This window comes from Lethenteron reissneri, chromosome 26 (assembly GCF_015708825.2).
Source record: "Lethenteron reissneri isolate LAM-NWPU_2019-01 chromosome 26, ASM1570882v1, whole genome shotgun sequence".
NCBI lineage: Eukaryota > Metazoa > Chordata > Hyperoartia > Petromyzontiformes > Petromyzontidae > Lethenteron > Lethenteron reissneri.
In genome coordinates, this window is record NC_083804.1 from 20,010,492 (window position 1) to 20,038,326 (window position 27,835).

At 43.1% G+C, this 27,835-nt stretch overlaps 2 protein-coding genes across 4 annotated transcripts; one reads left to right on the plus strand and one right to left on the minus strand.

Moving 5' to 3' along the window:
- The first annotated feature begins 764 nt into the window (after positions 1-764).
- LOC133347830 (uncharacterized) lies at positions 765-15,103 on the plus strand. The gene is made up of 13 exons (XM_061560484.1): positions 765-898; positions 1,258-1,376; positions 3,970-4,038; positions 4,935-5,000; positions 5,394-5,471; positions 5,617-5,694; positions 7,623-7,700; positions 8,216-8,260; positions 9,743-9,820; positions 10,293-10,352; positions 10,929-11,000; positions 11,928-12,020; positions 12,657-15,103. The coding sequence occupies exons 2-13, from the start codon at positions 1,265-1,267 to the stop codon at positions 12,680-12,682; spliced, it is 855 nt and encodes a 284-aa protein (XP_061416468.1). The 5' UTR covers positions 765-898; positions 1,258-1,264; the 3' UTR covers positions 12,683-15,103.
- A 2,481-nt stretch (positions 15,104-17,584) lies between these two features.
- On the minus strand, positions 17,585-25,439 carry ZC4H2 (zinc finger C4H2-type containing). Of its 3 annotated transcripts, none has more exons than XM_061560488.1 (6): positions 25,380-25,439; positions 24,755-24,814; positions 23,614-23,785; positions 21,428-21,600; positions 20,539-20,701; positions 17,585-19,898 (listed from the first exon to the last, which is right to left on the minus strand). In XM_061560488.1, the coding sequence occupies exons 2-6, from the start codon at positions 24,805-24,807 to the stop codon at positions 19,785-19,787; spliced, it is 675 nt and encodes a 224-aa protein (XP_061416472.1). In that variant the 5' UTR covers positions 24,808-24,814; positions 25,380-25,439; the 3' UTR covers positions 17,585-19,784. The 3 variants fall into 3 exon arrangements, with proteins under 3 accessions (XP_061416472.1, XP_061416470.1, XP_061416471.1); XM_061560486.1 differs by having other exon boundaries at positions 25,275-25,425; XM_061560487.1 differs by lacking the exon at positions 25,380-25,439 and adding an exon at positions 25,170-25,318.
- Between the last annotated feature and the right edge of the window lie 2,396 nt (positions 25,440-27,835).

Consider the following 27,835-nt stretch of genomic DNA (forward strand, 5'->3'; position numbering starts at 1 on the left):
TGTATATTGCCATGACATTGAGTTTCTTGTACATGGGCCGATCAGGTGAGTACAGCGATAGAGATGTATAAAACAGGAGAGGAGTGTATTTATTAAAGAGAGGCAGGTGAGCGAGGCAGGGGAGAGGTCTAAGAAAACGATTTGAAGCCACAGGACCGAGAGATATTTCGTTGAAACATAAGTAATTTTGAAAATATATAGAAAAAAATCACATGGATGATGTACTCACCTGATCTGGTGTTTGAAGCCTTGCAGACTATGACAATTCTCAATAAATCTAAATGTGGGAGGGATTTTTGAGGAAAAGTTGTTAAACCACTTTTAAACAAAGGATGTTGGTATGCTGGAACAAAAAAAATGTGTTTGGTACGTTCGATTTTGGATGTTTTACGACCGAAATAAGCAAAACACTAAATGGGCCCCATGAAAAACATTAAAGGCACGTAACTTCTTAATGGTGGGAGATAAAGTCATGATCTTCGTGTCTCATACCATGTTTATAATACCTAAAAACACACTGAACACATCAGAATAGGGCTATCTTCAATTTATATGAGTGGAAACTGATTGCTGGCTTTCTACTGTGCTCATCCTATTCATGGTGCTAATGATGGCCTGTGACAATATTTGAGCATCCAATTCAATTATAAACAGCTCATATGCATGTTCAAATGTGATTTATTTTTCAGCCAGTGGAATTTCTGGAAATTATCAAGTTTTGTGAAGAATTGGGTCAGGTTTCCCAAAACTCCCCCCAGGAAAACCAGATGCAAAACAAGACGTGGATCACACTTCCTTTGGGAATGGATTGGGGGATATTTAAATGAAGATGATAAGGTGTCTCACGCAGTCCCGTTCAGACGTCGTGTGTCCTCGTGACTCTACTCAACTCATCAGCGTGAGTGTCTCCCTTTGTTTTCCCGTGTCCTCAGTCTCCTCGTGTCCCATTCACACAGGGGCCATGCATCTTTTTGTCAAAATTTTCTTGATGCTGTCTCCACATGCCTTCCCGTATTTATCTATGTCCCTTTAATATTGCCCGTGGTTTACATGCATCGTTGTGTCTCTCCTGTCTCCCCGTGTATTATAGGTCTCCTATCACTGTGTCTCCTCGTGCGTCTGCCACCCCCTGCGTCTTTTTGTCTCTTCACACATGTATCCTTGTTGTCTTTCCTCTCTCCCTGTATCACTATAGTTTCTGCTTATCTCCTTGTGTCTCTTAGTGTATCTCTGTATCTCCCCGTGTCTTGTTCACAGAGGGACCATGCATCTCCTCGCTAGGATCGCCTTGCTCCTCTCTCTCATGTTCACCATGACCAGCGTCGTCGCTAACGTGGCCAAAAACAACAGCAGCGTCGCACAGCCCAAGAGGAAACGTGCGTACATACACGACACCGGGGAGGCCCTCCCCTAGATCGATTCAGTCTGAAAAATATCAACGCCTTGCTTGGCCACTGTGGATCTCTGTGTGCTGGTATTAATGCTTATTTATATACATGTATATAAATATATACTCTGAACCAGTGGTGGGATTTGGAATCATGTCTGCATTAACCACAATACTTGTGGTCAGAATGCAAAAAAACATACTCTGATAATATATGCATTGTCGTTGAAGCTTTGTTGCCAGAAAAAAGGGGAAAAAATCTATTCTCATATTTTGGTAGTGATATTTTTTTAGGTTTGATGGTGATGTATTGTTAGTGTTTACCACGAGCCTTGACGCAATGTAGACCTTAAGGCTGACCATGCCCTATGAGTGAAACCTCTCTTCCATAGGTTTAGGGGACTTAAATTATACTATATAAATTTCTAGATTTTTCAAATAATCCAGACTTCATTTGTGAGAAATAATATTTTTATTCCCTTAAAAAAACATTTTTAGAACGTATATCAACCCGGTCCCCATTGTCTTTGATCAACTCTTGCTTTTAGGACAAGACCCGAATAGCCACAGAAGTTAATACAAACTTGCGTAGGCAATGAATATATTGATATTTTGGTCAGATTGCATGAGTAAAATGCCATTGTGTGTCGTACACCCTCCTCCGCTCGACCCAGCCAAGTAAGTAAAGTTGTCTCCTGAACTAATGTGCCAATTTATATTTTCTTCATCACACCGGTATGTTGGAGAACAATCAAAATTGTAATCGATGTGGATTGCTCTTTAATATTATAATTCATAATTGAAAATCGTTGTGTATGTATTTTTTATTTCATTTGTATTGTTTCTTGTTATTTTAAGTCTTAATTGCGGTTTTTATAGTGTTGGTATATCGTTGGCATGTAATTCACATCAATGACAAATAATTAATTATTATAATAAATATTTTTTTGCATGTATCATAGGCATAACAATCGATTTAAATCGATTAAAGCCTATGCATGTATATATGTCGAACTTATTTAGCACTGTATGTAGCCAACCATGCTAATGTATCAAATAAGTAAAGATGATCGTGACCGTTGCAAATTCTAATAGTGTTCTGGAAGGGCTAGTAAACTGAAATGTATCACAATTATAGTGGTCTTTGTCTGGTAGGATGGGGATGGTTTAGTTTAATTTGTGTTTGGGTGATTTGTTTACCTTTTACTTTGCACTCCTATCATATTTGTTGTATTGTTTATTGTTGTAATGTTCTTACCTGCCCCTACTGGACATCTGTGAACAAGTAAACTCGTAAAAACAAAGTTTTTCACTCTAAATCCTTTATATGCGTGGCGGCTAGAGTCCTCTCGTCCTCTGGCTTGAGATAGCTGCCATCTATGGGTCAGATGATTGTCTGCCAGTATTAAGCAATTGGTAATTAAATATTTAATTTGTTTTCCCTAAACAGTGTAAAATTTTGTAAAAAAATTTGCACGAAAATCAATTGTCACACACAACGAGTCTGTGTGGAAAATGTCAGCTCGATTGGATCACGGGAAGTGGGTAAAAAATCGACCGAAAGATTTGCACGGTCGTAAGCAAGCAAGCACGCACGCAAGCAAGCAAGCAAGCGAACTTAATATAAAGGATTTAAAAAGAGCTTTATATCTCATACTAGCTTTACCGGCTTCGCCCGAGACTTGGATTCTTGTCTTGGATTAATAAACGGCCTTCGCGGAGGGTGGGGTGATGCGTGACGTCAGCAGGCACACTGCGTAACGCTGCCGCATGCGGGTGACATCACAGATGTAACGTCATCAATCACTTGCCGTGCAAAATATATCCATTATTGCGCCCCCCCCCCCCCTCCAAAATACAAAAGTTTATTTTTATACTTTTTGCATTGTGTCCAGTATGGAAAGTACCCACATGGCAATACCCGACTAATCTGCAGAAAAGCTCCCCTTTTAAAAATTCGTGATTCTTTTTTGACACGGCGTGATCTGACATGGAGAACGGGCAAAATCGTCAAATAATAAGTATAACCAGTAAAAACAAAGTTTTTCACTACAAATCCTTTATATGCGTGGCGGCTTGAGTCCTCTCGTCCTCTGGCTTGAGATGGCTGCCACCTATGGGTCAGATTATTGCATTGCACCATTAAGCATTTGGTAATTAAATATAATATTTTTGTCCTAAAAAGTGTAAAATTTACAAAAAAAAAATTCACGAACATTAATTGTCACGCACAACGAGTCTGTGTGGAAAATGTCAGCTCGATTGGATCACGGGAAGTGGGTTAAAAAACGACCGAAAGGTTTGCACGGTCGTAAGCAAGCAAGCAAGCACGCAAGCAAGCAAGCGAACTTAATATAAAGGATTTAAAAAGAACCGTTAAGCGAGCACTACCTCCAAAATAATACTATATTCTGAGTGAATACAAGAGTTAATGGTTGGGCATATGGCAAATGGAAAGAGGAGGAATTGCATATCATGCATCGCCTATTCGTTGTGGTGAATGTACAATTGCAGAGCGTGGGCGGCAAGACAATGCTAGTTTATGGTTATATTAATCATACCATAATTATTCTTGTATACAGTGCGACCAGAGCGACCTCCAGATGACATCATGAAGGCAAAATGTGGATTCACATTGAATGAAATTCACGGTAAGCTTATTCACTCATTCATTAAAACATTGCATCTTTCTACCATTCATTCATTTGGTCGTTAAGACTCTAACTAATTGTCTATTTAATCATTCGGCAATTCTTAAATTTACACGTTCTCGCATTCACCATGTACATTAGTTGCATTCACTCACAGGTTCATTTATTTTCTCCTATTCAAACATTACTCGAAATATGTATTAATTACCTCTTGGGTAGATTCACTTCATCCCTCATGAATTCACGACCTCATTCACCAATTCCTTCATTCGTTATTTCTCAGATTTAGTGTAAACTCAAATATCCCAAATCAACAAATAACCAAACAATGTATTGTAAATTTCTAAATTCATGGAAGTAAACTAAAGCCTGCTCTGGGTTTTGTAAAAGCCCAAGTCTCATAATGCGAAGCTAAGGATGTCTTAGGATTCCATCCAAAATGCTAAACACTCAAAAGTGATGTATATACACTCAAGCGTATTTGGATTGTTAGGATTAACTGGAATAGTCAAATATTCAATGAGACCAACTAAGGAATATTCAGAATTCTTAGCTCGCAGTGGAAACGCCAAATATTTGGAAATCCAGGAGCAATCATATCTATAATGCTTAAAGGAGTGGGAGAGACACCAAAAGTGAGTCAAATATTGCTCCCTTGCTTGAGGTTTTAGTTGCAAGGGGATTGCATTGAGGATGTTTAGAAATCACTTTAATGAGTGTTTTTTTTCATGTGGGAGGAAACTAGAGTATCTGGAGAAACTTCACAATAGCAAGCGAATACAACTCAATTGTTCGCACAGATGAGATCACCAATCCACTTTATGCACTGTCATCTCGTAGACACGTGGTGTGGCTCTCTCTGTCGTGACACGTCGCTCCATGTTCTCCTGTTACAGAGTGCAAGATTAAGGGATGCAACGCCGCGACATCAGAGTGCTCCAATGCCAACGTCAGTTTCTCCGGTGAGTCAAGGGAGAGAAGGAGTTACAAAGGTTGGGCTCTAGAGGAAGTGTCGTGATTGAGTGGGGTTAAGTTACAGGATTAGCCGTCAACGCACATTTAATGGTAATCTATTGATTAATTTTTAAACCTGACTCTCCAGATACGTACATAGAATAATGCATCTATGAATCAATCATGTTTTTTATAGCATGTACATTATAGGTAAATTTGTTTTATAGGTGTAAGTTATTCTTAGAAAGAACATGCAAGACAATGCAGAGAAAATGTAGAGTACAGACGAGATGGACAGCACGTAGAAGACAATGCACAGAAGTCATGGAAATGTTATGATTTGTATGAAGAAATTACGAATTGTCATTGTATTATCTCCCCACTTCAACCTTGTGCTTCAGACTGCCTCTTTGATAAATGTCACGATGCGAGGATTGAGTGTGAGAAGCCACTCAACAATCACCTGAGTCCTGAAGAAAGTAAGTGTGGCCATAAGGTGCCTTAGTTTGGCTCACTGAGCCTCCTGAATTAACTACGCACCATAAAATAGCATTATTGAATGACAATATTTGTTGTTTGTTATTGTAAAATTGATTATGTTCTTCTACTTTACTTGTGATGAAGTCTGTGAAGGGGATGGCTTCACAAAAGTCGACAACGAATGCCTCAAAACAAAAAGTGCTTCGAAGGATCTGCTCGAAGGTGAATTGCACTCTGAGTGGTCTACAATTTGAGGCGTGTGCTTTAGCCGTACAACTGGGTCATCTAGACACAGCTCTAGGTGGTCTTGAGCAAATTTTTTTTTTTATCGTTTTGAGATCAGGCTGTGTGGCCTAGAAGCAGTAATGTTTGTCGGACGCAGCTTTGCCATTGCCGACCCACATGCCTGGAACAGTCCTTGCCACTGCACTAACTAAAACAAAACTGCATTCGTGTCCATGTCTACATATACGTGTGCATGTATGTATGTATGGGTGATTGTAATTTTACCACCAAGATTCGAAATGAGAGGATAATCAAATTAATCCTGCCATTTTAACCATTTTATTTAATGCGATTAATCGTAACACAAATAAATCATTAAACAATCCAATTTAACGATGACAAATAAGACCCGGAGGCCCCGAGCTGCCAGCTATCTATGATGTCTGCTGGTCAAACCCCATATTGTGGTATGTGAATGTGACTATATGGAATGTCTACATAAATGCTTGCTAAGGAAGAAATGCTGTAAGAAGCTGGACTTTTATGGAATACAGAAGGTCTGGAGGCATGGTTCCAGCTCTTATCACCATGATGGGTAGGTAGATAGTGCTCTACTTGGGGCAGAATAACATAGAATAAGGGGTGTGGCTCTCTTATGAGTAAGATTATGAAGATGATCTATGAGCGTAGGGGTGGAGTATGTAGAAAGTTCCAGTCTGTTATGGGTTCACACCTTTTTGAACAGGAGGCAAGTACAGTAATGGTGGTAGTATTTGCCTTTACCTTCACAGAAGACAAACGCCTATAAAGGGCATGAACAAAGTAGATGAGTTAGATGTTTTATTTGAACTCTTGTATCCCTTGCACGAACATCATAATCTTTGTCCATCTGTTGCAGATGTGTCAAAATTTGTAATAAGACAGATACCCGAACTCAATAATAATGTGGTCAAGGATCGTAATACCATCAATAACATAATTAGGTTGTTCTTTATATTGGTGTGGTTCTTAACCATCTGTTCATGATCATTGAGTTCCTTAATGATAGTGGAAAGGCCCCAGGTAAAGCTGCGTGGTCAGCCCTTCCCTCTTCACCTTGGAATGTGATCGGGATGAGCCAGTTCCTGTTCATCTTTGGTATGACGATGACTTACTCTGTCTCCTACACTCGTCAACGTCTTTATTTGCCTATACGTTTGGGAAGCCTTTTGTATTTGTATGGGCGTAATTTCTATATGGTGCAATGACAAACTATTCCTTGCAGTCAAGGATAATGTATATGTGATTGTGAAAGTGATCATGTGCATGTACTTACATATCTGTTTATGTTTGCATGCATGTATGTACACGAATGTTGTACCTATGTATATGGTTGCATGTGAATGTGTGTACGTTACTGCACTTTTATCAATCTACTGCTGGATGACCATACTTCACCACACTAGTCAGTGCGGGTTGAAAGCAGGGAGTGTAGTTATTGTAAAATAACAGCACAATTATGGTTGTTGCTGCAATGACTTCTGCTTAGCTTCCAATATCTGACGGGATCAGGCATATTATGGATAATTTGGTCGGAGGCAAGCATTTGTTGCATCACAATATTGGGGAGATGTGCCACTCCTGACTCGTAAAGCTGGTGGCCTTAAAGTAGCACTGTGTAGTCGAAGACTTAACAATGGGTGGTGTAGAGCTATAACTGGGTAGCATAGTAGTAATGTTACAAGGTTTAGTTGTAACAGTGGTGAAATGGAACGGTAATGATTATATTCCAATCTTATATGAATGTTTGTTTTGTTTATCATGACATGTAAAGCGTTACTCTTGAATACAGTTATGACATTATAATCGAGTTGGTGTCATGGACTTCCACATGGACGAGAATTTGTGTAAACGTGTTATTAATTGTGGGGCCTTGATGTGTGCAGCTTGTAAGGCAGAGAAGTACGTCAAGGTGCGTCGTGAGTGCTTTGAGCCCGTGTGGAAGAAGCGAATCCATGACGTGGGTGAGTATGTGCCTTCAACAAACAATACTGAAATAAGAAAATTACACTCGTACAAATACATTGTGGTGAAAATTTCGCCTAAAGTTTGGAACGTCTCTCAATAGAATCACTGCTGACATCCAATAAAGTGATACTCATTTTATGGACCTCAGAGCTGATATGTAGGCATATAAGATGTACAAGACCCGATGGTCAAGGCATACAAGTGAATAGTGTATATATAGTCATATAATTTACATTTGACAGTGGGATAGTCATTTATAAGAGATTTTGCAATGAAGAGCAGGTGTTCTTGTATCATTCTACGTTTTCTTTTGAACTGGATGTCCCAGCTGAAAGTGTTCATTCACACTAGACAGGTCATCTTGGCATGAGTCTGCAAAAGCCAATTCCAGTCTACTGAAATGTCCGTGCTTACAAATAAACTCCCATATTTTTTCAATCAGCAGTTTAATGAGTGATGCTGCAAATTAATGTGCGTGCATGCATGCACAATTATCATCTTTCTGTTTCAGGAATGAACAATTTCAATGTCCTCTACATGACAAACGAGTTCATCGGTAAGGCTGCTCTTATCCATGGTTGAAATCTGCAATTGAATCAAAACGTTAGATGACTCAGTAGGCTCAAGAGAAAAAAAATACAGCAGCTAAATCAGATTATTGTAGGTTGGAGAGACACCTTCATCCGGCAGTGGATGAGTCATGGCTGATGATGATTATCGTAAATGCAGGTAGACCTCGCTTAGCGGGACCCCGTAGAATGCCGATTTGTTATTGCGCTCCTTGTCCTGGAGATTTATTTTTTATTAAATCAAAATATCTCCAAAGTGCTTACGAGCGAGATCACGCAGCAGTGCTGGCCGAGGAAACATAACCACCCTCATCATTCGTTTGCCAATGAGTGATTCCGGCTGAGCAACCCAGGACTTGGTTAATTGGTAACTGCCAACCTACCACCATCATCTTACATATCGGTTATTCATATTCTTGGGTTTTTCGGTAAAGTCACGTAGATAGGTTCGATCGCAACACAAGCGATCGTCATCAGGAGGAAAAAAGGAGGGGGAAAGCTGCTGAGGCAGTCTGTTTTAAAGCTTCGAAATGGATGTAGCCCAAGGATCATAAACGAAGTGGGCGGGGCTAGTGATGTTAAAGTGAGACTACTATCGGAAGGTAGGATGGAAACATCACAGCCAGTTATGACTTAAACTGGTTAATAACGTCCTTCCAATGATTGCTCAGTTTGTACCCATCTTCTCGGTTGAAATTGTGTCTGAGTCTATAAATATGGATGGCTTCATGAACGAATTCCTTGCAAAGGTTTCAGTTTGGTGTTTTAGCATCTTAACACCTGTTTTATTGCCAGAAAGGGGAAAAGCCTATTATCAAAACTATATTATGAGAAAATGGTAAATTGAGATTGTATGAAAAGAGCATTAAAGTACAAATCATAAGAGGAGTGAATAAATAATATAATGCTGTAACCAGGTTACTTGGAGGAACATTAAAATATATCTTCTGAAACTTGATTGAAGAATAAAAAGGCTTATGTATAAATGGAGAATATTTTAGCCATCTCAAATTTGCTGATGGCATTGTTAATTTAATGAATGAAAATAAGTCATGCGATAAATCCGGGTATTACATGGTCATGCGTTTTTATAAGAACGAAATGGCATAAATCTGCAATATGGGTCTATATTTAAGATTCATATTTCAGAAAGGTTTTGTTTTATTCACATATTCTAGACCTCATATCCAAGTTTTAAAAACTTGCTTCATGGATAGCTCTCCTTGGAGCGTTTTAATCCACCGCGGTGTTCCGAGGATTCCGGTAATCATCGTAAAGTGACAATAATCTGTAAATTATAAGTATTTTCAGATTGGATTTCTAAGTGTTTGATGTCTACTGTGATGTGCAGTCAATAAAAGGTGCATAACTGGTATAAAAATTGAATATTAATCATTAAATGCATTACTGCATTTAAATGCCTTGCTGCCATTTTTATGACTGTTACTAAGGACTGTTGTTGTTTACAGACTGTGCATACATTAAGTGTTTTGAAAATACAGAGGAATGCATTAAGAAACACCATGAGGAAATGGCCAAGAATCCACGTAAGTAAAAAAAGAGTGAGCACTAAAACCGAGATGAGTTTAAACACTCAAGTAAGCTAAAACATTTAAGCGAGTTATAAAACCCAGGTAAACGAAAGACCGTTTGAATTCGAAAACCCAGGTTAGCTACACAAGCACCGAAAATCCTAAATCCTGATGAATACAAAACCCCTAGATGTCATGGCAACAATTCTCTATGAGGTGTGTTTTTGGTAGTATTTATGTATCTCTTATATTTCTGTCTGTCAGCCCAAAAGCGACAATGGAGGTTAATGAAGTGTTCCTACATTTCCTTTATTGTACCAGATTTATTATTTTACTGAAAATGTTTTCTTGTTGATGTATATTTTATTATTTTATGTATGGATCAGTACATTCAATGTTTAACTTTTTACAGTTTTGCTGCTATTGTGTTATACGAATTTGTTAATTCAATGTTACTGATTTCTAAATATTCTGGTCTTGCCCCCAGGTATATATACGGAATTTAGTTTGGAGCACTGTGCATACGTGAGTAACGTCTACCCCAGAGGTGAGGGCTATACTCTACTTTGTCCATGTGATATTTACATACCGAGCGATAAACAGGCACAGTGTGTTCATCAGCATCCATACTGGAGAGACAAGGCAGTGCCTGGCGTACAACCCCACCTGTGTCCTGTGACAGCCTGAGCAGGAGCTTACTAACAGGGCTTGGGTTCACAGCCTGTAACGTTTAATTAGAGGTTTTTTGGAGATTCTGAGTATATACTGCTTTTTGTACATAAATGTGTGTGGAGAGCAGTAGTGTAGCAGTTAGCGTGCTGCACTAACCACTGCGCTCTGAACTTGATACCAAAGTTCGATTCCCGCTCACAGCCAACACCTGTGACGATTATCTGAAATGGTGCTGGGCCTCTGCGAGGTCGACTAAGTCTCAAATTAGTATCTGGTACAGTGTGTAAACATCGCCACTTGGGAGACAACGATGGCCGGGCGTGCTGCTGGCTACTCACTCTCTCGTGTACCGTTCTGGCCTTCATATGTGCTCGCTAATAGCACTTGCTTTAACAGTCTGTTAAAGGCTACATGGGGGATATTGTTTTTTGTGTGTGGTGTGTGCATGTAGATTGCGAGACGCCAAATTGTACTACCACGATGGAGGAATGCTACGGGCTCTATCCGACTCCAAAATCTATGAGTATGTCTTTCCCCTTTTTATGATTTTGGTTGAAAACTTAAAGTTGGACTTTTTGATTACCCTTTATTAGATCTCCAAAAAGTTATATTTGAAAAATAATTATTATAGTTTCAGTGATGCCAAAACTCTCCCGAACACACGATGTGGCGAGTCTAGTCGTTTGAGTCAAATGGTTACAATGATGATACTTAGAAAGTGTATTTAGGGTCGGCATGAATATGACCATAAAATTGGATCAATAAAAAACAAATGCTAAAATAATACATCCATCCAGTTGCAGAGAATATTCAAATGAAAGTTTCTCAGTATAACTGGTTAATTAAAGCAATCATTCGCCGATTTTGATTCACCATGTCTGAACAGCAAGGGTTCGCCTCATAAACCAATGCCATTGTAAGAATATAGTGACGGGTCTTAATTAATTTGCTTTAAAATTACCAAATTTCTGAGAGGCTCATATGGGAAACATGGTGGACTAGAAACCCCTTCTCCTACCAGTCCCTGTATTATTATATAGTCACGCCCAATCAAAAGCTGGCGCCAATTAATCAGTCTCTTACCCCACCAGAGTGACATAATTATTTCTGAAATTGGCCCCATCTACTCACTCATCTATCAACTATACCCAAATTGCCCTGTCCTTAGCCCGTATCAAGAGTCGATCTTCAGACTCGGGACAAATTTCACATTTTCACAAACGCTTCGATACACTGAAACAGCGTTTAGAAAACTGATACTTGTCCTAGGCAAACCAAGATGTTGGATAACTTTTATGTTGTTTATTGGTTATTCACGACTGTAGTTATGCCGGTGTTAAATCTCTTATGTTAATGCATGTTTTTTTTTGCCAGCGTGTCTTCACAGGGTAATGTATTCACATACATTTACATATTCCCACGAGTGTGTGTTTGTGTGTCCCCTGTGCAGTCCCGATATTCGCCGTTGCTGGAGTTGCTGGTCTGTTGGTCATTGGCCTGACCATCTTCACCATCCTCAAATTGAGACGGCGCAAAGATGAAGGTCCACCCTCAACACTACTACTACCACTACACCGACAAAAACCACTACCTAACTACTTAAACGACCACCACTGCTGAGCTTCCACCAGCACATGCTAAAACCGTCATTCCTACCATTATACCACTCACATTTACTCCACCACAACTGCCAAAATTACCTAAACCTTGACTACTAAAACCACCACTAGCAAACCACCACCACAATCGCTCCCACCACGACTAAAACCACTCTCTCAATCATCACAATACTCCACCGCAACTACCAAAACTACCATCACAATTTCCAAAATCATCATCATCACCACCATGACCAATGCCAGCATCACTATCAACACTCAAAATAACTCAACCACCACCTTAATGAAAACACTTTAGCACCAGTATTACTTCCCACACTCTCTCTCTGACCACGAATATTTAACCAATATCCTCACCGCATCCAAACCACCAGGCCTGGCTCAGTGCCTTGAGACCAAAAACCAATCAGCTCCTGCATTTAAACCTGGGATTACAGCGGTGTTATTTGGTGCATAGACATGGCCTTTACGTGCCTTCTGTTAGGGACAACCAGTCCATGGTCTTTAACTGCAATGCTCTGCGTCACCTCCATTGACACACATCTTTGGTCTCCCTGTAGGGTTTGTACCTGTTGCCAAGTGTTGAGAAGACAGCAGCAGCTGTTTTTGATGGAGGGAAGAAAAACACGCGAGGCTTTACTGACAGCGGAGGGTCTCCCCGCGTCTGTGCAGGTCGTGGGGGTCATTTGATTATTCGACATTGGTCAGTTCGGGTTGGTGAAGGCTAGGGGCATAGACATACGGCTAAAACAATGCACTTTGATGTACTGCCCTCTGCTGTGCACCACGTTGACACGCAATTACCTTTAATCCGTTTTATGCATGGTGGTTTCCTATCCAAGCAATATCCAGGCTCAAATTTGCTTTGCTTCCAAGATCCAATGAGAGTGGGTGCATTCTCAGTGACTTGGTCATAGCTTTACTTGATATGCACTATTAATAATAAAGACAATACTCAATATTTAGGAGCCTAACACTAATATACCGTATGCACGAATAAAATGCTTCATTTTTCCAACATAGTTTACTGTATTGAAATATAATTAGTTTTGCCGAATGAATGTGTGGATATTTTAGAGTAACATTTTAAATCTTCAAGCAATGCGGTATGACTTTGCATAACGATACGTGTTGCTTGATTTAAATTAGCTTCAAACAATTGTGTTAATATACTGTATGTTTGAAAACATTAGACACTGTATTCTGTACATAACTTACACTTAAGGTCGAAGTTGCAGTGGTTGTTGTTTGACAGGGTTCTTGGGACACCGTTCATTGCCAAGCATCCACCTTCCTTGTCACCCACTCTCCTCCTTAACAATAAAAACCCCAACAACTTCAGTTGACTTGCAGGCGCGCTGTTGTAACGATGCATAAGCAAACACTTTAAAGTCTTTTTTAGATTTGAAGCTTTCGTGACTGCAAGGATTCATACTCTTAGGTTTTTTCGGTAAAGTCACGTAGGTAGAAAATAAAAAACAATAAAAGTAATAATATAAATAAAATAATTATTATTAATAATAGAATTACAATAATAATGATTATTTTATCTATATTATTACTTCTATTATTTTTTCTTCTAATTATTATTAATAATAGAAATACAATAATAATAATTTTTAGTTCTATTTTTACTTCTATTATTTTTTATTTTAATTTTTCTACCTACGTGACTTTACCGAAAAAAACCTAAGAGCACTTTAAAGTCTTCTCATGAAGCAAGCTTGAAGCCCATTTGTCGTCATCCCATTCACACAATCTGCGCTGACTGAGGCAAACGAGGTCTCGTGAGGGCGATGGAGTAAAGATTCTACCAAGTCTCATGCAGAGAGGTGCATTGCCAAGTGCAATTCAGGCAATGGGGACTGAACCATCTGCCTTGTATACATAAGGGTCCTTAAACGGCGTCAATTGTTCCGACGCGAGACTGGATTTCAAATTAAAGTAAGAATAGGAAAATATACCACGTACAAATCAAACTTTTTCCCGTTCACTGCGGCCTTCATTATGGTGCATTGACACATCAGGGTGTGTGTGTATAGTTCTACTGATCTCCGTAGATTTATTTTCAAAAGGAGCTATAACGCCTGTGAGAAATTAAAAGCGTATTGTGTAAAATGCCGACTCGAAGTTCCCTACACACAATACGCACTCGCCCTCTGGTGGTAATTCCGAGAATCGTTGAATGTTGAGTCCCCGCACCCTCTGTAGTAAAGGTGCAGGCTGTGTAATGACATGCTCGCGCCACTGCAAGCGGAAGGGCTTCCTCGTGCTGTATTATTCATTTATTGGGCCCGATTCACGCGTCTGGTCCAATGTTGTTAAAAACGCAGCAGCAATGATGCACAATTCATCTTGGTTCTTTCGGTAAAGTCACTTTACCGAAAGAACCCAGAAGATGAATCCCTGCAGTCACGAAAGCTTTAAATCGAGAGGCACAATTCATCAAGGCGTGAACCTGGCCCATGCTTCACATTGGTGTATACAGAATCATTTATTCTGGAGGAACCCGATGAGCTATGAAGCTGTTTTTTTTACAGATGTCCAGTCGTGGCTGGTCAGAACGTTAACACAAAACAAACAATGCAAAGCACGATATGAGTGTAAGGTAAAGAAAAGGTAAATACATCACTTAGAAATACATACAAATAACACTAAACAATTAGTTTTTTTTTCTTACCAGGTAAACCTCACTTAGCTATTAGCTTCTATACTATTTGCTTATTTTTCAGAAGTGACCTGACCATAAATGATAGTTCACCGAAGTGGTTTGATAAAAAAGAGTGTGCGTTCTGGTACCCCCAGCTGACCTGAGATTACTTATTCACTTAAAAACTGGATGAATAGTAGACAACACTGTGACTAATCGCTGTCGGTAGTTCAAGGTTGCTGTTCAGCTGCCCAAGCCTCAACATGTAGCATTAATAACACGTGACGTGTGACGCGCAAATATAAAACGTATTGCCTTTAAAACAAAGCCATAATAAAGTGACGTTTTTGTAAATGCTGACTTTCAGTCTCACTTTACTTTATCGTGCTAGTAAGACCCTGATCAACTTGAACAAGTATTCAATGGTGGAGGCCATTTGTACCTGTCATAGCCAATTCGCGTTTTTAATGGCAACTAAACACACTCGCCCACAACCTACCGATGTAATTTGAGAGCCTACGCTAATTTGCCACCTGATAGGATTTGTGGAGTTGTCTGAGCGCCAGGGTGAGTCTCAATAATGTCCTTGAGTAGCAGCAATTCCCCTCTCCCCGTGCCTTAATTTAAATGTGACCGGTCCACCTGTATTTTAACTCCCCTCTGCACGCATATCTTATATTACGTTTATTTTTGCACATCCTTCTACTCTATACCCGCCTGCACGGATCTTTTTTGTTTATCTTTTGTTATAAACTCTCGTTACTTTTACCCCATCAAAAATAGGTCGCTACATAAATGTGAGTACAAAAAAAATGTCAAAACTCTGTGCTGAAACATGATTTTACACTTAAGGGTGTAGTGTTGTGGTGGTAATTTTTTCACGAAAGACTTGGGCTACCGTTCGCCTCCGTAAAAAAAAAAAAACTTTAAATAAAATTTGCATCCGCAGCTTCGCCAGGGAAACCGAGTCTACCCGTATGCTAATGAGCTCATTGCGTCACAGGGCCGGGGTTCTGCGGACTCAGCTGAAGCCGAGCGAACCGAAGCGTCGCTCCAAAACGAAGTGGGAGACGGTCCTTGCGACTCCATAATTCCGATACACACGAAGGCACCGCTGCAATAACGCCGAAAGGAACACTTTAAAGGATTCTCTATGGAGCTTCAGCACCGTTTTGGGAAATCCCGATCCACGCAATCTCAGCTGACGGGGCGAAGCAAGTCCCGCTAGAGCGATGGGTTAACGAATCGACCAAGTGTCACGTAAAGAGGGTAATTTCTCAGTGGAGACTCAACCATGTGTCTTGGATACAGAGGGGTCCCTTAAACGAAAGCAACGTCAACTACGGGAGATTGAGTTTCAAATAAAAAGTTGGAGATATTACTGCATACAAATTAAACATATTTCCTGTTAACTGCGGCCTTAATAACAGTGCATTCAAAATACGTGTGCATATAGTTTTACTAATTTCAGGAATTTGTTTTCAAAAGAATATACTGTATACGTAATGCGCTGGTAATTTTTTTTTAAACGTATTGGTGCAAAATGCCAACTGGAAGTTCCCAACACCGTACACACTCGCCCTCTGGTGGTCATTCAGAGAGTTGTGTCCCCCCTCCCCTTGCAGTAAAACGTGTTCAAATAGTTCGTATGAAGACAAACTAACAAATAGGTTAGGAAAAGTTTGCTGGAGCAACGAGGGGAGGGCAGGTGGGATGGACGTCAAAAGGAAATGCGGTCTGCTAGCTTGCACAAGAAAACAAAATACGTTTTGATACATGTGTAGTGACATAACAATGACTGTTGTACAGCAGCTGCAACTGCAGGTGGGCACTTCGCGCATCCGCCGCTGAGCATATACGCGGGTGTGCCGGCAGGGCAGAGGAACTGGGCCAAGGGTCACGGTAGACCCCGCGGCTAGGGCGGAGCCACGCCGCGCCGAGGGGAACAAAAGCAGCGGAGAGCGAGAGCTCCGGGCTGCCGGTTCTGGGATTGGACTCCTCTCGTGGTCACTGCCGCTTTCGCCCAATCATTGCGCGGCCAGTTGTTGGGTGTCCCGGTCGACGCCGTCGGTGCAACGCAGATAGGGTCGTGTCTGAGACGGGTCGTGGGGGCAGCGTGGTGGTCGTGTGAGAGGGGGCTCCAGTGGTGGCGTAACCCAACAATAAAAGGGGAGGATGGTGCCTCCTGTGCCTACCTCGTCTCCGACGGAGTGTGTGTGCGACGCACGCCACCGCACACACAGAAGACACTACACAAGGATACCGGATGCTTGCATAAGAGAACGTTGATATTTTTGGAAACCGATATGCTGCATGTGCCCGATCCCATCAAAACAAGAGGCATGATGCTGTACATTTGGGACGTTTAATGCCGAGAACATGCTCAATTACCGACAAGGGTGCCAAACATTGATGTAACGGTTACCACTTGCCATGGATCCACAAAAGCAGATCATAAATTAATCTTAAATGATTTTCAGATGAGAAAATGCATTGCAATTACCATTATCCCACATATAAAATGTGGGCATGTTCTTTTATTTACTGAATATACAATTCAGATATATGCGATGTTTGATGCTACTTTTGTTGCACGATTGAGAAAAAATGCCATCCTGTAAGGTTTCACCTTTACAAGAAATGGCCATGCATTACCCATGACCTATATTTGTATTACAATGATTCCAACTAGAATGAATTGGAGCCAGTGTTGAGACCAGATTTATTCATTCATCTTGCGGTTGACAGAAAAATATCCTGTGGAAGCTTGTGTAACTGCCCCCAGGTGAACGAAACATGGAAGGGCATTCGTTGTTAAAAACAGAAACCACGCAACGATTAAGACTTTCAACAACTTTTAATGTTCGTATTTGCAAAATTTGTTCAGGGGAACACTCTTTGCATTTACTCGTGTCACAATGCAAAACTGTTCTTTTGCGTAAATATTAGTGCGTTCAGTTTGCTCATTTGTGTATATTAATGTACGGTGTTTGTGGGCATGTTTGCATGTCAGTATATTACAGAGTGCAAGTATTCGAGGGTGTAATCACGTGTTTAAGAGTACAAGTTTAATTTCAGGCGTATATGCATGTGTGCATAAGGTGTTTGTGCGTTTCTGTTAGTGTTGTAATACACTGCTCCAATAATAAACTTATCACAAAGCATACATCACAGCTCACGGAAACAGACTTCACCACACCCACCCAGGGGCCCCAACGTGCTCTGCCAGGGGTTGGCCTTAGGCAACCTATTGTTCACAAACTCGGAGAACTCACTATGAAGAGCAATCGTCCAGAAGGACTAACGGACGACACAGCACCAAGCCTAATCTATACGACACCGTGCTTCCACAATCAGCTTGGGAATTTCATAGTATACAAGCAGATATGCCACATTTATTACGATCAATAATTATCACTATTTAGGAATGGGACAGAGTGGCAAAATAGTATAAGTTAATCTAGGAATGCCCGAGTCTCAAGAATTATGTTTAGGAGGACCTTTGCTTTGGGAAGTTTGATCAATATAACGTATTTTATTATTGTGTTTTTTAGGAAGTTAGAGCGTCTGGAGAAAATAGCATCTGCAATTGTATAACAAACTCTGTCCTGATGATGAAGGGGACATTGGGTCTTACATGAGGGATGTCACAAATAAGAACCTTCAAACGATCCACAGGCCGTGTATGCCTCTATACTGTTGATTTGCATCATATGCACCACGCTGCATTGGACCATTCTAATGTGGACCTCATCAAGGATCATGACGAAGAGCCCGGTTTTACACAGCACAATGAACTCAAGTCAGTACAGGGTTCATCGCAACTCTGAAGTAGTCACAGTTGAGTTTTTCTGAAGTCTTCATCCAAATTTCCTGCCAATCCTTTGGAATGAATGGTAAATGGCGAATACATGTATATTTGTATCCTAGCATGTATGAATAACATGGTATGGATATAATGGTGATGGATAAGCATTATACAATGCTTATTACAAAACATGGTTATCATGGGAGAAATATTAAATGACTGAAATATTATTTACTTTTCACTTTAACTACTTAACTCAATATTAATCACATTCGACCTAGTTAGTAAGATATGGAGACGGGATTCGAGGCTGTTGAATAGCCACATTTTGAACAAACCCATTCTGATGATTACAGGTCTTTATCTTTAAAAACATTCACACCAAATCCATATATATTTTTTTTATCTATTATGTTCTTTTTCAATTATGTGTGGAATGCAACCAGACATTTCACATTTGCCGATTTGATTGGCTGCTGCCTGCTGGGTCATGCAACCCCTATGTAATCTGGCTTGGAACTTTCTGAAATTGTACAGTATCTAAACTATGAAACAGATCCATTTCACTTGACAACAAATAACTTCACATTCAACACCACGAACTGTTTCAGTTTTAAACAGTTTTTATATACAAACATTGACTTCAGCTTCTTTTCCGACGTCATAAACCTTTCCAATTTAAGCGAATGGATCTTGTTAATATTTCCTATTGTGCTAATTATAATTTAACGCATTGCTAATAACACTGATTTTATTTCAGTGAAAATGAATTGTAATTTTGGAAACCATAACTAAAAACTCCACTGGTGAAGCCTCTTCATCTGGGGCCTTAGTCAAGGCTCCTTGGTCAAGCCCTCACTGTTTGAAACAAGTGTTAAGAGGCCTTGCTCTAGTACTTTGGGCAAGGCCTAGTATTACAAGCATGGCCCAGTAGTAGGTGACAAACTAGTTTTGGAGACACTGATCTAGTATTAGATTATTTTTTCTGACACTGCAGTGTGCAGCATGGTACTCGAATCTGCATTCTCTACAATGAAACTTGGTATGGTATGAGAAATGTTTAATAAGCCTTGTCCTAGTACTATTATCCATGGGGCATGGCCTAGTCCTAGAACTTAGAAGCCTTGGTCTAACACTCGAGGTTTTAGTGTGGGCCCTGTGTTAAACACAAAGTATTATGGCCTGAGCATTGAGACCTGGGATCCACTCCCAGGCCCTTATAATCAAGGCCTACTCATCAGGCTTGCGTTTTGGTTTCTTGGGGTTGCGGGAGCGGCTCTTAGCTTTGCAGAGTGGGCAGATGGGCGCGTTGCGGTGGATTTGCTGGTGGCACGAGAGGCAGGCCTGCAATGAGAGAGTGTGCACCATCGTTCATGATGCCTGCCAACTATTGGAGACATGGAACATCGACAGACATCCCAGGGACGAATCACTTTCACAATCCATATACTCTTTGGGTACTCTTTGGTTCTTTCGGTAAAGTAACGTAGGTATAAAATAAAATAAATCACGACGTTTCGATCGCAACACTAGCGACCATCATCAAGTGGAACAGATACAGCAGGAGAACTGCTGACATACATTCACAATACATGTGTGATGTGTCCAAACTACCATGGTAGCCTCTTGGGGGAGGGGTAATCCAGAAGTAGATTATCACAAATGCTAATCATTAAAATTACATGAAAATTGCATGTTATATTAAGGCTAACTGAACAAAAAAGTTAAAACAAAACATACAAACAAGTGTAGAAGCAAGACAAATAAAAAAATATATGCTTCTTGAATTAAATAGCAAACCTGAATTGCAACAATTCATTCAATCACTAGGAGATGACGAGTCATAACATGCATAATTATTACGGAAGCGTTAACTGAGCATTTGATAAAATCTACATTCACTAACAGCCTAGTTACACCACCTGCAGTCTCTCAACTTGTTATACCATAACTCGCTATTGTTTTGACCCCATGTCCCCAGCACCTTCATGGGGGGTGGCTGCTGTCGGAAGGAGGCCCCCCCACGAGCGTCGGGTTTGCGCGAGGCCTGCAGTTGTTGGGCGGCAGCAGCAGCAGCTGCGAGGGACTCGGGGATGGGGGGCTCTGGAGGGTCTGTGTGCCAGTCAGCCTTCTGCTTCTCAAAGTACCTATATGCAGCAAAAGGAACAGCACCAAGGGTCATTCATTCACTCACCAATACATACAAAGTATTCCCTTCTGCTTTTAAAGTACTTGCAAGGCGAGCCTAACGTTTACTCATTCACTTACTCTTATACAATATCATGCATTTAAAATTTACTCATCAATGCAGGTTGTTGTGATTAGTGATGGAATCTTTATGGTGGGGCCAATCTAGCAACAGCTTGTCTTCCTAGTCGGATGGAATCGTAAGTGCGGTGTCGTTGTTGGTATTTCATCCTGGTCAATGTGATGCCCATTCAGGGTTATTCTCATTGGTGTTACAAGTGCAGTGTTGTTATGAGTGCAGTGCCCATACTAGTGAAAGCTTATGGCTATTTGGGCAGATCTACAGTGTCAGAAATCCTATTTCATCTTCAGTGTCGTATCATCATTGGCACAGTATCCGTTATAGAAGTGCTCGTTGGGGAGAGGTCTGTGTTGTCATAGGTCTAGTGTCATAATTGTGGTGTTACCTTAAGTGTGGTGTTGTCACAAGTATGGTTTCATAAGTTCGGTGTTGTCTTAAGTGTAGTGTAGTACCTATAGTGTTGTCATAAGCATATTATCACGTGTGGTGTTTTAGCTGTGGTGTTGTTCTAAGTGTAGTGTTGTTATAACTATGGCGTTGTACATGTGGTGCCGTCACACGTGGTGTTGTTGTAAGCGTACTGTCTGGATTATGTGGCGCTCACTCTAGTGACAGCTTGTCATCCTGGTCCGGGAGGTCCGGGAGTCGCTCGGCCCCAATCGCCGCTCTCAAAGCATCCATGCTCTCGCGGAGCGGCCTATATTCCTCGTGGAGACGCCGGGTTGAGTCCAGTAGCCGCGACAGCTCGCTTTCCGACTGCTTGATGGTGCTCTCCATCTGAGAACCACCAGCATGGGAAGAACACCACCAATATACCAACCATGAAACCACATCCACAATGGCATCACGAATGCAAGCAAAATCGTTCATCTTTTCTCATAGCAGGAAGGCTGATTTGTCATTAATATTTGGAAAACCACTTGAGGAAAAATATTTATAACGTAAAGGCAACCAAGCTGCTTAATTTGAATAGCCATTTATTTGTAACTAGCCTTTTGCCTGTCCAAGGACTGGTGTATTGCAGTAAATCTGAAACTTGCAAGCAAAAAGCAGACCGCAACGAGATATTCATTGCATTAATGCGTGTGCAATTTGTAAGGGCGCAGTGACACAGACCTATTTCATTTTAAGGTTATAATCCCTTGTTCATCAGGACGTACTTTTTACTTTGATGTCTCAATAGCATTATGGAGATCACGTGACGTGAGGGTTCTGCCTTTATCGTGAGGGTTGTAAGTTGACGCCCTGGAAGGGGGAGGAGGCGCCTCGGCCCCCCATGTGGAGTGACGTCAGCCGATAATTATTATGAATGGGGGGGGGGGGGGGGGGGTGTCCATTTGGAGGACGTCACCTTATAATGATTATTAATGAGGGGGCTCCATGTGGAGGACTTAACCTGTTCATGATTATTAATGGAGGCTGGTCGACGTGTAGTGACGTCACGAGCGTTGCACACAGACATTCTTGGCTCATTATAGTAGGTAATAATGAGAGGGGGGATGTCCATTTGGAGGATGTCACCTGCTCATGATTATTTATGAGGGGGGCTGTTCGATGTGGAGTGACGTCACTTGCGCATGATTATTAATGAGTGGTGGGGGGTGTGTCCATTTAGAGGACGTCACCTGATAATGAATATTAATGAGGGGGGCTGGTCGATGTGGAGTGACATCACGAGTGTTAAGGACAGACATTCCTGGGTGATTATAGTAGGTATAGCAACAAAACCGCTTTTTAAAGCAATGTTTCCTTCACATTTCCATCTCTCCACATTAACGATTTAAGTATTTCTAACAAAAACCGTAAACTTCACAGCAGTATTATTTCAAGACAAGCAAATTCTAAAACAGTTTCAACATAAGAGTATTTAACCTGCAGTCTTGAATTCAAATGAAGCGTTCCTAAATTTGAATCGATGTTCTCTACTCATTCTTCATTTAAATGACTCCTCTTTACATCACATGGGACGTGTTTCCAATCAAAAATCATGCATGTGCAGTGTGTAAAAATATAATTTGCATTTAAACGAACACTGATAAACATGGAGATATGGACTGTAGTAGACTGTAAAGACTGCAATTTAATAAATAGTTTATATAAGAGAGAGCAACCCTTAATGACCTTCTATAAAAAACGAGTGAACAGAGTGCAAGTGAGCGTTTAGTGAGATGAATAAGCATTGTGGAAATTTCAAATTGTTTCCAAGTAAATATTGTTCAAAGTTATTTAAAAAGGGGGCCATTGCATGAGTGAATACACATTTATCGAAACAAGGAAGCCAAGCAAGTATTGTGTATGTGTGTTATGAGCAAGTACTTAAGTAGTGTGGCATTCCACGTATGAGCATGTTGTGCAAACGTTGAACGAGAGCGTGTTGTGTTAGCAATCTCACGGTATAAATGTGATATTGGTATGGATGAATGTTGTGAGTACACCAAGTAGAGGATTGTTGTGTGCTTTGTGCAAGTGAACATATTTTGTGGGTGAGCATGTTGAGTAAGCCCTGAACGAATGGGTGCATGTTGTGTAAACGAGTGATTGTGTCTGGTGTGAATGAGGGAGCGAGTCCTGTGTGAATGAGTCATTTGAAAATGAGCAATCAGGTTCTGTTTAAACGAGTACACGGGTGTTTGTGTAAATAAGCAAATAGTGTATGATGTTATTGACAAGCGAGCCTACCGTGTCAACGGATGAGCATGCATTGTGTAAAAATGAACACGCAGATTGTGTAAATGGCTAAGCATGTGTGCAAATGGACAAGCAGATGTTGTGTGGGTGAGCAAACTGCACCAGGTTGATGTCAGCGTGAATTAAACGGAGTTCCTCCACGTGTGCCATCTTCTCCTGGAGGAGCAGCTCCAGCTCCTGCCGAAAGTCGCGCAGGCGCCGTTCCTCTCCCTCCAGTGCCGAGAACTCGCCTCGCAGGCGCGCCTTCACACTCTCCATCTGTACCAGCTTCCCCCTGCCCCATCACCACCACCACCACCAACAATGTGATCCGCCGTCACCGCCATCAATACAAACGTCAACACTATCACCTCACCATAAAGGTTCGCGTTCACGTCTCTAAATCTGCATCAACTTGCCCCTGCCCCCATTTTCAACACCCCCATCACTGCCATCAACACCACTAAGATCATCATTAAAACCATCACCATCTGCCCCAGGAGGCATGCCTTCACACGCTGTATTACCACCAACTCCCCTCTGCATCATCTCCATTTACACCATCAAAACTACACCAGCACCTCACCCCAAGAAAATCGTTACTACCCAATTACAGCGATACCTCGACTTTCGTCCACTTGACTTTCGTCGCTTCGCTCTTTCGTCCGATTTCATCCCAAACCTTTCACGACGTTCGCGCCACGTGCCATCTTTTTCGTTCAGTCTTTGAATAGAAGTCGTTCAGTGAACATCTCTTATATTTGTGTTTATTCATATATTAATACTGTACTTATTTCCGTGATTAGACTGTCAACAATTCAAATAAAGGCTCTGCTTCGTCCATTTTTACATTCGCCCATGCTCTGGTCCCTAACCAGACGGAAGTGCAAGGTATTCTGTACTCAAAATTACCCGCAAAATTACGAAACGTAGCAAACATCGCCCCCTATTGGCACACTAATGCGCGAGGTGGCTCTTGCAAATGAGACCATCCTGGGCAGTGCTGGCCTGGTTAAAAAAACGAATTGAACTAATGTTTTCCACGAAAAGCGATCTCTCCACACACACACTGCCAAATTAAAAACATATACACATCACCACACTCACACAGAAAAGCACGTACACACATATACACACGCATGTCAACCCAGCACACGAGATGACATGTATACAGTCCGCAAAACCAGCAGCCACAAACATGCACGTAAATATACACCAATACACACTACCCACACACCACAACACATGCACCACCACCACTCGCCTGATCTCCTTGATGCTCTCGAGTTTACACAGAACCTCCTGCTCCTCGTCCATGTCTTAGCTGTGGCACAAACACAGGCAACGCGCCGGGGGTCAGGGTTCTCGCAGAGTAAGGTCACCGAAGTCCAAGTAAAAGGGCTCGGGTAAGGCTTAAGGGATAAGGTTCGGTTTAGGGTGGAATTCGGGTTATAACGGAATGAAGTCTAATAGTGGGGGCGATGGCTTAGCCTATGGTTGTGGGATGGGGCTTATATTGAACCAAAATATGTATTTCTACGGGAGGAATCCGATGAGCTATTAAGCTCTTTTTCACACGATAGCGGGTCGGGATGGGATTGAGGTCAAGGTTACCGCTACGTTGAAGGTTAGAAGAGATTTAGGCCATCGTTTTTTTTTTTTTGCGCGAACAGTTTTACCGTCTAGGCCAGGCTTAGCAGGGTCACCGCGCGCTGTCGTCCAATAGCGCTTACGAGCGCTATGCTAAGGTTTGCCGCTGTGGCTATGATGAGGCTGGGGTTTACCCCTGTGGCGCAAGGCTCGGGGTGTATGTCCAGGCTGTAGTAACGCCGCTCTGCTGGGGTGACCGCCGAGCTTATGAGCCCAAGCGAGCAGCTCCAACTCCTTACGCGAGTCCCTTTGTTAGCGGCGGCGGCGACGCGCGGTTTGCGCATGCGCGTGATGACCCCCCCCCCCATCACCCCCACCCCACCACCAGACACAGCAACGGAAGTGCGTGGGAATTGAGGGGAAGGGAGCGGAAGTTGGCGGAGATTGGAGGGGTTGAAGGGGGGGGTAGAATAGGGAGGGGTTGAGGGGAGGGGGGGGAGAAGTTGAGGGGAGGGGGGGTAGAACGGGGAGGGGTTGAGGGGAGGGGGGGAGGGGTTGAGGGGAGGGGGGGAGGGGTTGAGGGGAGGGTGAGCGGGGGGGGTTTAGGGGATGGTGAGCCGGGGGGGAGGGTGAGCCGGGGGGTTTAGGGGAAGGTCAGCGGGGGAGGGGGAGTTGAGGGGAGGGAGAGCGGGGGGGTTGAGGGGATGGTGAGCCGGGGGGGGGGGTTGACGGGAGGGTTCAGGGGAGGGTTCAGGGGAGGGAGAGCTGGGAGGATGAGGGGAGGGAGAGCGGAGTGGGGGGTTGAGGGGAGAGTGAGGGGATTGAGGGGAGGGAGAGCTGGGGGTGTGGGAGGGGGGTTGAGGGGAGGGAGAGTGGGGGGGTTGAGGGGATGGTGAGCCGGGGGGGGGGGGTTGACGGGAGGGTTCAGGGGAGGTTTCAGGGGAGGGAGAGCTGGGAGGATGAGGGGAGGGAGAGCGGGGTGGGGGGTTGAGGGGAGAGTGAGGGGATTGAGGGGAGGGAGAGCTGGGGATGTGGGAGGGGGGTTGAGGGGAGGGAGAGCGGGGGGGTTGAGGGGATGGTGAGCCGGGGGGGGGGGTTGACGGGAGGGTTCAGGGTAGGGTTCAGGGGAGGGAGAGCTGGGAGGATGAGGGGAGGGAGAGCGGGGTGGGGGGTTGAGGGGAGAGTGAGGGGATTGAGGGGAGGGAGAGCTGGGGATGTGGGAGGGGGGTTGAGGGGAGGGAGAGCGGGGGGGTTGAGGGGATGGTGAGCCGGGGGGGGGGTTGACGGGAGGGTTCAGGGTAGGGTTCAGGGGAGGGAGAGCTGGGAGGATGAGGGGGTTGAGGGGAGAGTGAGGGGATTGAGGGAGGGAGAGCTGGGGGTGTGGGAGGGGGGTTGAGGGGAGGGAGAGCGGGGGGGGGTGTGGGGGGGTTGAGGGGAGGGAGAGCGGGGGGGGTGTGGGGGGGTTGAGGGGAGGGAGAGCGGGGGGGGGTGTGGGGGGGGTGAGGGGAGGGAGAGCGGGGAGGGGGGGTTGAGGGGAGGGAGAGCGGGGGAGGGAGGGGGTTCAGGAGAGCTGTGTGGGTGGTGGGGTTTGGGTGAGCGGGCGGGATTGAGAAGAGCTTAGAGACACGAGGAGCAGGAGCGAAAGAACATCAGGAAGGCAGTCCTCTCTCTCTTTATATATGATGAAGGTGTTATGGGTAAATTGTTGAGTGTTTCACGTGGGAGAAAACGAGAGCACCCGGAGAAAACCCACGCGTGCGAGGGGGGAAAACTCTATCCCATGCAGACGGACCAGGTCGCTGCCATGCAGGACTGCCTGTTGCCTGTTAAGGCTCCTCAATGCCTACGAGACGGAAGTTTTGCAAACATTTTTACGACCCAACAACCCTTGCCTCCAGTGCTGGGATTACAGGCATGCGCCACCACCAACGCCCAGTGTTTTAATACCCTAACAGCGTATACTGTACAATGTTAGGTAATGTTAATGCACACCTGATATATTTTCTAAATATATCAGGCGAGCATTATTTAATTATAACTTGCTATTAAAACTAAGATTGTTGCCTGTATTCTGTGAACTGTATTTTTCCTGAGCATGCACCAGATGTCATGCCGCCTCAATGGGTTCTCACATTGTCGACGGTCCAGTGGTTTGCACGTTCACTGCTTGTTACAGAGATTCACGGTTGGATTCCGGCAGGACGCTCTGGTTATTACCTGTGTGGTGGTGGTGGTGTTGGTGCACACACACGCCAATCCGGCCGTCTTACAATACTTACTGGTGCGGGTGATCGTGTCATCTCTCGCCAGGCTTCCTGAGGGGAGGGGGCTGGGGGGCCTGTGTGATCCCACAGAAACCCGCCCCTCGGTGGGAAATCGTATAAAAGGTGGGACCCGGAGAGCAGAGGGGCAGTTCGACCAAGCCAAGACGAATAACCAGTGAAGACTGAAGGCCAGCTAGCTAGACCCTGGAACGCCTCTGACCCGCTGCTCTTTTGAGGGCCGGGCAGAGCAAGCCAGTGGTGCGACCCCAGAGCCCCGAGGGCCGATGTCCTTCTAAGGGCCGGACTCGTGTGACTGGTGGTCGGAACCTGTGCCGAAGTTGGGCCAGGTTAGCTAGCCTCCTCGGGAGGGAGGTCTGAAATAGGGGGAAGTAGGGAGTTAACATGGGGCGTTAGCTGGGGAACACTTCCCCCGATAGAATGGGTGAGGAGGCCGTTACCTCTTCGAGTGTCATAGTCGCTACTCTGCTGTA